This window comes from Ylistrum balloti, unplaced genomic scaffold (assembly GCF_031769215.1).
Source record: "Ylistrum balloti isolate Yb309-2 unplaced genomic scaffold, AGI_CSIRO_Ybal_v1 Utg371222, whole genome shotgun sequence".
NCBI classification, from domain to species: domain Eukaryota; kingdom Metazoa; phylum Mollusca; class Bivalvia; order Pectinida; family Pectinidae; genus Ylistrum; species Ylistrum balloti.
The window spans coordinates 70,063-80,000 of NW_026782662.1; the positions used below are offsets into that span (position 1 = coordinate 70,063).

General features: G+C 38.1%; 1 protein-coding gene across 1 annotated transcript in view; it reads right to left on the reverse strand.

The window, feature by feature from the left end:
* Positions 1–3,457: 3,457 nt before the first annotated feature.
* LOC132561514 (prostaglandin E2 receptor EP4 subtype-like) overlaps positions 3,458–9,938 on the reverse strand; it is an 18,796-nt gene continuing 12,315 nt past the window's right edge. The window contains exons 2-3 of the mRNA XM_060226213.1: positions 5,657–6,510; positions 3,458–4,633 (exon numbers count right to left, since the gene is read on the reverse strand). Coding sequence (XP_060082196.1) covers positions 4,600–4,633; positions 5,657–6,510 — 888 coding nt within the window. The 3' untranslated portion in view covers positions 3,458–4,599. The remainder of the gene's footprint in view (positions 4,634–5,656; positions 6,511–9,938) is intronic.

The following is a 9,938-nucleotide window of genomic DNA, read 5'->3' on the forward strand; positions in this document are numbered from 1 at the left end:
TAAATTTGAAAATTGTCCGAAGGTGATGTATTTCAGAGCGTTCCTAATGGTTACTTAGTCGCAAAGGCTACGCTCTATAGGTGACCTTCTCCATCTTACAACCTTGGCAGAACATCAGATCCTTGGAGTGGTAATTGATATCGTAATACTGAACTTTCACACGGTCTAGTTGTCGACTATTTAATGTACAATAATGGGTTCAATGATGTGAGTTTGGACTTGTTTTAGGCCTCATCATTACAGCTTGGCGAAGTCTTTGTGTTCCTGAGATAATTTCCCTACAAGATTTCATTCCGTATTTTACCTGAGATTCATATCTTTCCTCGTCTGTTGCAATTCCGAACGGTCATAGTATATAAATGCCGTGTACCTTATTGTCCATTAATATGTGCATACTTAGCTTCTGCTTAGTTCAAAGTTTACTTATCTGATATTACATATACTTAACTTACAATTAGATTTAAGGTTTACTCCCGAGAATTCCTTACCTACATCATATACTTTACCTATAATTAGATTTAAGTTTAATTCCCGAGAATTCCTTACCTACATCATATACTTTACCTATAATTAAATTAAAGTGTCACTCTCGATAACTTTTTACCTAAATCGCACTTTCTATTAAATTAATACTTACTATTTGGTTAAGACCGATTTAATATTTCGTTAGAATATACCTGGTATTGATTTGATAATTTATTATTTTGTTTATACAGAATTATCAGGAAGTTTCTCCTGACTGGCCAACTAAATCGATATATGTACAACAATTTCTGGATTTATTGTTTATCAAACTTTTTAATTTTGAAAATTTCCGTGTTTTAACTTGATTTTTATCATTTATTCAAAAAAGTTTAAATTTTAAAGATGCAAGAATATATATCCGTTCTAATTTTTCCTAACGCTCTTTATATGAGAGATTCAACATTGACTAGTGTTACACATTTAAAAAAAAGTATATCATTAATGAAACAATTATATAACACGTGATTTTGTTCATTGCCATATTCACCTACTGTTTTGCTCGAGTTTTGTCATATGATCGGTAGACAGATTAACTATAAATAAAACACATTAAGGAATTACACATGGCGTAATTAATTATGGCTTTTCTGCTAAATCTTGTTAGATATTGTCTGTGCACGGTGACAGATTTATGGATGGTGAATCGCCACTGAGAACCCTTGATAGATATAACAAACCTAACACCATGGACTGACATATACTTACCAAATAGTATTTACTGTGTACCTTCATTGTGTAATTAACCATTAACTTTATGTTCAGTATTTATGATTTATTATTTTACCATATAGATTCAGATGAATTTTCAGTCCTTTACATTTGTTTTATCGTTCAAACGTCCCTGACGTAATTTCCTCAAAGCTACTGACCTTGTGATACGTCTGACTGAAATGATATCCCATATGTTATGCAAATAGTAAAACATTATAAGGTCTAAGTTCAGTAAGACTCGAAATAGGTTTTTATTACCACTGCTTGTATAAATATAACTATCAGCATTTGGGTTGTCTTTCTGATCTACCAGAGTTACCTCCCTTCGATTCATTACCTTGTAAACAAATGAGTTGGGAATGTTTACTTGTGAACACTGGCATTATTGTTTAATTCCTGTACGTAAACATAATTCATTTAATTTATACACAGTGCTGCTGTATGTGTGCTAATATATCTCATGTCAAAGGAATGAAGGACCATAATCACATCGTCTTTAGTGCTTAGATTGTGCACGAGATTCTGGGTAAGGAATGACTTGATAAGAGATGGCTTGCTGGCTATTCAGGTGCTTACCTCCATGGTCTTTACGGGAGGAGGATGACATATACAAACCAAATACAACATGCTATTAATTATAAATGATGACACTTCCTCATTCTGTCAACTAGAACTTTTTAAACATTTACATTGTTTCCGGGAAGTGAATGAAGTTTTATTAATTTGTTTAATGTGTTGGGTAGCTATTGATTATCAAGCCGAATATTTTAACTTCACCTTGTAAAATAGCTTAATATCTCTGGATTATTGAGCAATAGTTTTGTATCCAAGGATCTGATTATGAATCAGTATAGGTATAAAAAGACGTGTTGGTATTGATATTTTTTTATTTGTACAACAATAAGTTGCGATATAGCGAAAAAATGAATTAAACTGCACCTTTCAACTGTTCCGTCCTGCGAGGACACGTCAGTAATGCTAAGGGCCATAACTGTGTAAGCCAAGAGGACAGTTGAGCAAAATAATGACAATAAAAAATGGTCGAAACAAATGGCAGAAATCTGGGTGGGGATGTGCACTAACCACTTAACTTTAATTACATGAATTAATTTTGACAACGACTTAAATACCGGTAAACTCGACGGTCAAATAACCTTCGGTAAGTATACTTAACTATTTTAGTCATCATTATCATCATCTCTTTATTTCCTCATTTCTGAGATACATACATATAATGGTAATAGGAAGTGTAATACCTAATATACAATGTACATTGCCCAGTATAATTACGTTATAATTATAAACTTTGGTATTTTACCGTATCTTTAAGGAACAGGTTGTTCATGTACACACATAAATTTTATATATGTCACGATTATATGTGTATAAATACAAATGTGTATAATTACAATATCTCTTATATTCAGAACTAGCTCGTATCCAGTAAAATATTCGCGTTCAAAGTTTCAGTGTACTTTTTACATCTGAAGTATTAGCAATAAATGGTAATTAGTGACTGACCATTCACAAATATATAATGATTTAGTACAGTTCAATAGTATAACGAGTTAAATAAACTCGGCAGTCAAATAAGCTTCGGTAAGTATACTTAACTATTTTAGTATTTATTTTAATAGTCTCTTGCCAAAAATAAGTTTTCCAACATAGGTCCGAAGAAACAGACAACTTTGTAGACCCAAGAAGTATGTAGTGACTAAGATGACATTAAAGCAGAATCATTTTTCTTTCAGTGTATTCTATAATTGTTACTTATACTACGCCAACACTGAAAACAGGACAAGCTTTATTTTGACCCAGGCGGAAATTGAAGGAGAGTCTTGATACAATCCATCATTACTACATGCCTGTTTAAGCGGGAAATGGAACAGCAGTCGTGTTTCAGCGACAAACTTGTTGAGAAAAATATTTTGTATATTACAGAAAAGAAAACGAAAAATGAAGCAAACATTTTATATAAAAATAGTTTAATACAATAAACATAAAGCATAGTTATCACAGACAAGGCCATCCTCATTACCTACAAGCCTCTTGTAAAAATATCATACAAACAACAACGAAACACGCGCATACACGTGCACATACACGTGCAGATAAATCTCTCAGATGGACAATTGCTTTAGTCTTTTCTCCGCGCCCTGTAATGGTAACCTTTAAGTGAGACTGAAGACAATATAATTTTGTGAATTCTGTTCTGCGATAATTGTTTTCAAACCGTCATACACAAATCATTGACTCCGACCATTTTTCTCCTGTACATTGCCTTGTTCAAACCCATTTAAAGTTTTTTCGTTATATGATGTTTACTGTTGAGATTTATGCTAAATGATCTTTGATGTGGATTTTTATTGGACTCAATACGTAGAAAAGATGTTTTACATTATCAAAATAAAGTCAGCCTACTGACAAAGCTGTTGTTGTTGACTATCATGGAAAGGAAACCAGAAACATGAAACACGATATAGGCAGCTTTTGATGTGAATATGATATTTCTGTAAGAAGGGATTATCACCTGCCTGCTTTGGCCAATAAGAATGAAAGAAAATATCTGCTGCATTGACGAGGAGTTAAGACTTTTAAAATTTCCTTGCATATTTATTTATGATTTGTGCGATGTTGAAGTCCATATTCTGAAGTGATTTCGCACTTTAAAATCCATAGTTCATGTACGGGCAGACAAGTGTCATGTGATCAGACATATTGCCTCGCTCTGAATTTTCATTTCCGGCCTTCGTTTTTGACGTTGACCTTGAATTTATATTGCATCCTGTCATTGTAAGTGTGAAAATGGCATTCATAAATATTTCACTTCAAAGAGTATCAATTATTCAACTTGTTACCATTCACACAATACACTTCAGTTATAAAGTCCCTTTGTGTGAAGGTCTAAAACTTCATGTTTACGTAATATCAATAATACAAATGACCAATGGTCACCTCGTGTGTGATTGGTGAAAGGCAAATCATGACATCGTCAACATTACTTTGTATTATGGTGCCAAGCATAAAATACAGAGTCGTTTCCCGTTGAACGTCTCGATTGCTTCACATTGGGATGTCAGAGATTTGTTTCCCGTTAAGTGTCTCGGTAACTACACATTAGTTTCCACAGAGTTGTCACCCCTGAACGTGTCGGTAGCTACTCTGTCAGGTTGCCTTAGAGTTATCTCCCGTTGAATGTTTCTGTAGCAACACATTAGGTTAACACAGAGTTGTCTCCCGTTGAACGTCTCGGTAGCTACTCTATCAGGTTGCCACAGAGTTGTCTCCCGTTGAACGTCTCGGTAGCTACTCTATCAGGTTGCCAAAGAGTTGTCTCCCGTTGAACGTCTCGGTAGCTACACTTCAGGTTGCTGACTTGATCCGTTTACTCTTTCGTCTGCAAAATCATCAATAAAACAGCTGATTTCAAAAAAGTTTGGTAATATTTGATTAAATTGTATTTTGCGTCGAGTTCTGAAAGCTCTGGTATATCTGATAATGCAGTGTAAAAATGGAAGCAAATGTGATTACCTCCACACTCACGATAACACAAACAATAGAAGATTTAATATCAGAAAAAATGATTGAACGATTTTGAGTCAAAGAATATAGATTTACCCAAAGATATGCTATAATATAAACATATTACCAACATAACTTGTTGATTATTTCACTTCAATTGGAATTCCACTGGTCTGAATTTACCATCACGTTTATTTTGATGTGGAACAAGTTTCAGTCTCTTAACTCGATATAAGGATTTATGATCACTGCATTGTTTGTGAGACAGAAGGAGACTGATGTCCTAAACTGCCAATCTGTTCACCATTGTAAGGTCACAACAGAATTTCACGGCATATCTAGGTTTCTTTCCCTAGCGGACAACGGATCGATTTAGTACCAGATATATAAAACATTGTGATTTTTGGTATTAATTATAGATTTGGCTGTAAAACGATTCTACGCTGATTCGTCAGTTGTTTATAGGTCTCAATAACTCTGACAGGCTACTGGTGGATCATTAGATGATGACGATAGCCCACAACAATATACAAGGCATCACTCTGATCGGTCCACTAACCCAATCTACTATGTCTATATATCGACGTAATTTCTGATATATCACCAGCTGTCATCAGTTTCAATGTTCTATAATAATAACGGGACTTAGTAGAAATTAGAGCAGTTAGTAAACGAGACAAACAATCCAGACTCCTTTATTATTGATGAACCTTCCCTTGTAGCATGTCTATCCCTACCTACATGCCGAGAGTAAACGGTCGTGTCAGTCAACATCAGCCACAAGAGGCTTCTCATTAAACATTTAAATACAACTTTCATTCTAAACCATGCATTTGAAATACCTCGAGCAAATCCCGAGAACAGCAATGTCGACAATCGACTTGAATTGCATATTTACCTGGGAAGTCGAAATGACCTAAATGATGGAATGACGTCAGAGTAGAGGTGGTTCCGGGACGAGGCTACAGGAGCCTGTAGGAGGTTGTGGGATTCTCCTTCCCCACCGCCACTGTTGGTAGTGGTCTTCGTCATGAACACCTCGGACTCAAGGGTCTCTGCAGCCGGGTCTGAGAACACATCATTGGTCTGGGACTCTTCCACACCTGAACATATGTTACAGTGTTCATGGCTTGTTGAACTGTCACTGTCATAATCAGAAACGTGATTGCATTGTTGGCTCATTAGTGCGTTGTTGGCATAGGTACAATCTACAGGTACTGAGGATTTTTTCTCTACTTTTGAATGAGTTGATTGACATTGATTGCATATTTCATTGTGGGTATCCCCAGGTGTAACATCCGGTCTTAGCATGTCGACCGGTGGACTGAGCGAGTGTGCATCTCTCATAACATCCGGAAGTGAATGTTTTCTATTTCTACTTCCGTCTGATTTTTTAGAGCTCTTCTTTGAGTGAGTTCGACACGACCCTACCCCTACCGGTATGTTCTGGTAATGACACAGATGTTGCGGTCCTGCAGTATTGTATTGTGGCCCTGCAGCATTGTACTGCTTACGGAAACACCGAAGGTGATGTGCATGCGCATTTTGGTCTTGACCTTCCTCAACCTCCGAAGCTGGACAGCAAAAACAGCAGATTTTTCTGAAACTACGGTTGAGTTTGTCAAGAATGGTTTTCCTGAGCAGAATATATATCCAAGGATCCAAAGTCTGATTAAGGCTAGCCAGTCTTATCACTGTAAGGTCAACAATGTAGTTATGACTTCCGGTGGCAATTGTGACGATGATTTGTACCTGTGAATACAAAACATATTGATTTCAGTTAATGAGAAAAAAGTCCGCGGACAGAAATGTAAGGATTATTTAAATTCATTTTAGACAATATTTTGTTTTGCTTGGTTTATGCATTTGACTTTTTTAACGTACCGATTTCATTTGACCCAGCACTGGTAAATTGATCTTGTATACACGTATGCATGTAATACCAGGCGAGAATATCACCAATTGAAAGCAATTGTAACAAATGACATTTGTTTTGATGATAATGATTTTTTCATGTTTACGAGCAGCTGATCGTTGACAGTTTGAAAAATTGATTAATCCTCACCAAATTCGGTCATTGTCCATGTTCAATAAAACTGCCACATAAATTCTAAAATAACTTTATATTGAAAATATGAAATAGATGTACAAGGCTTTATGAAGATGCCAGCAATAGCAATTACTGATAAAGATTTTCTTCGCTGACTGTAAGGCGACCATTCTTTTCTTAAGCAGTTTGTTTTGTGTTCTCATGTAAAAAAAGTTATCCTCCAATTTGTGCATTATTTTCATGATAACACATGGTGCAAAATAGCATCGCTGTTCCATGTATTTTTGAATGCTAAAACAGCCTAATCACTTTTCTTTTTTCTTTTTTATACTATAACATTCAGAAATAAGGATATGAAGAAATTAATCTAGATGATTTTCTCGAATGTCCTTAACTTAAAGTAACTTCCGGTCTCAATAGTCAGTACTTCCGGGAAACGAATGTCTCTGCTTTCGCTAAGGGGTTCCCCGAAGAAGAAATGATTTATCTGTTCTACTAGTGTTTCCTTCAGTTTTCACTGCAGTATAAAATTCTATTGATCTAAACAATCCAAACAGACAACAATAGCAATTAAGTCTTGAACAACTTGACATTGAAGAATATTAAAATAATTCCAAGGACACTTGATACGTTCCTTTATGTTTGCTAAGATATTTAGGTTTTACTCATATTTTGAAGAAAAAAAACAACACAATTCTGGTGGCAATTTCAATAGAATAGAAGTTCTTATAACACAATCATTAGAAGATTAAAGTGTAACGTTTCGATGACTACACGGTCACCTTCATCAGACAAATGACCAATGTGGAGCGTACTAGCACTGACGTACCTAGTGTACAAGATGGTAAGGAATCGACCAACTTTTGTTATGGTAAACAAATAATAGACCAAAAAATACACAAGACGGTAACAATGTACTGCAATCAATTCGGTTACGCTTTGTTTAACATTTGGCCAAAAATGCAGTGAAGTTTAGCTGTAGAAAGACAGGGATTTTAAAGACCGTCGAGAGAATATTCGAAATATATCTTATAGTAGGTAAACCCTTGGCTGACATTGTTTGTTGAGTTTGACAGAAGTCATACACTCTCCAAAGACGAAGAAGAGTTACCATTGTCACTCGGTGTTGGTTTTAGTTTTTAGATATTAAGAATTTGGTGTACGTGATGAAAAACATCAGTATATATCTCAAACAATGATGTTCATAATCAAGGTTATGCGTGATTCTACACACCATACGCATGGTCCGCATTCTATAGTGATTAATTGCTACCTTCTCCAATAGTATTCATTAAAGCATTGCTGAAACACAACATGGACCGGTAGATTGACAAACAGATTTCTTTTATAAAGTATGTAGAGACAGAGCTATTGATAGTAAAATGTGCCAAACTATATCTTTTTCATTTGTTATAGACCAACATTTTAAAGGAGAGCTCTGCTGTTCTGCAACAACAATTTGTTAGTAGTAATGTATACATATGAGACTTGAACAGTTACTCCGTTGTAGCGGTGGTAATCAGAGCAATATCATATTCAATTCTCAAATGACAAGTAGCAAGATTGATGGCAAGCTCCATGACTAAAATTGATTAGAATAACTCGTGTTTGTGTCATTATGTTGCTAAGCCGTGTCCTTGTGATATATTTTGTTCTTGAAAACACCCAATGCAATGAATATATTAAACAGTTGAAACCAGTTACCACTGTCAATGTTAAATACCCTACCCCCTCCTCAGTCCACTCGCTGGGCCCTCAACTGTCAATGTTAAATACCCCCTCAGTCCCCTCGCTGGGCCCTCAACTGTCAATGTTAAATACCCCCTCAGTCCCCTCCCTGGGCCCTCAACTGTCAATGTTAAATACCCTCTCAGTCCCCTCGCTGGGCCCTCAACTGTCAATGTTAAATACCCTCTCAGTCCCCTCGCTGGGCCCTCAACTGTCAATGTTAAAACCCACTCAGTCCCCTCGCTGGGCCCTCAGCTGTCAGTCAATGTTAAATACCTCCCCCCGTCCCCTCCCTGGGCCCTCAACTGTCAATGTTAAATACCCCCTCAGTCCCCTCGCTGGGCCCTCAACTGTCAATGTTAAAACCCCCTCAGTCCCCGCCCTGGGCCCTCAACTGTCAATGTTAAATACCCCCTCAGTCCCCTCCCTGGGCCCTCAACTGTCAGTCAATGTTAAATACCTCCCCCCGTCCCCTCCCTGGGCCCTCAACTGTCAATGTTAAATACCCCCTCAGTCCCCTCCCTGGGCCCTCAACTGTCAATGTTAAAACCCCCTCAGTCCCCTCGCTGGGCCCTCAACTGTCAATGTTAAATACCCCCTCAGTCCCCTCCCTGGGCCCTCAACTGTCAATGTTAAATACTCCCTCAGTCCCCTCGCTGGGCCCTCAACTGTCAATGTTAAATACCACCTCAGTCACCTCGCTGGGCCCTCAACTGTCAATGTTAAATACCCCCTCAGTCACCTCCCTGGGCCCTCAACTGTCAATGTTAAATACCCCCTCAGTCCCCTCGCTGGGCCCTCAACTGTCAATGTTAAATACCCCCTCAGTCCCCTCCCTGGGCCCTCAACTGTCAATGTTAAAACCCCCTCAGTCCCCTCGCTGGGCCCTCAACTGTCAATGTTAAATACCCCCTCAGTCCCCTCCCTGGGCCCTCAACTGTCAGTGTTAAAACCCTCTCAGTCCCCTCCCTGGGCCCTCAACTGTCAATGTTAAATACCCCCTCAGTCCCCTCGCTGGGCCCTCAACTGTCAATGTTAAAACCCCCTCAGTCCCCTCCCTGGGCCCTCAACTGTCAATGTTAAATACCCCCTCAGTCCCCTCGCTGGGCCCTCAACTGTCAATGTTAAAACCCCCTCAGTCCCCTCCCTGGGCCCTCAACTGTCAATGTTAAATACCCTCTCAGTCCCCTCGCTGGGCCCTCAACTGTCAATGTTAAATACCCCCTCAGTCCCCTCCCTGGGCCCTCAACTGTCAATGTTAAAACCCCCTCAGTCCCCTCGCTGGGCCCTCAACTGTCAATGTTAGATACCTCCCCCCGTCCCCTAGCTGGGCTCTCAACTGTCAATTTAAATTACCCTCCCTTCCAGTCCCCCCTTTTGGCCCTCAATGAAAGTTTTGTTA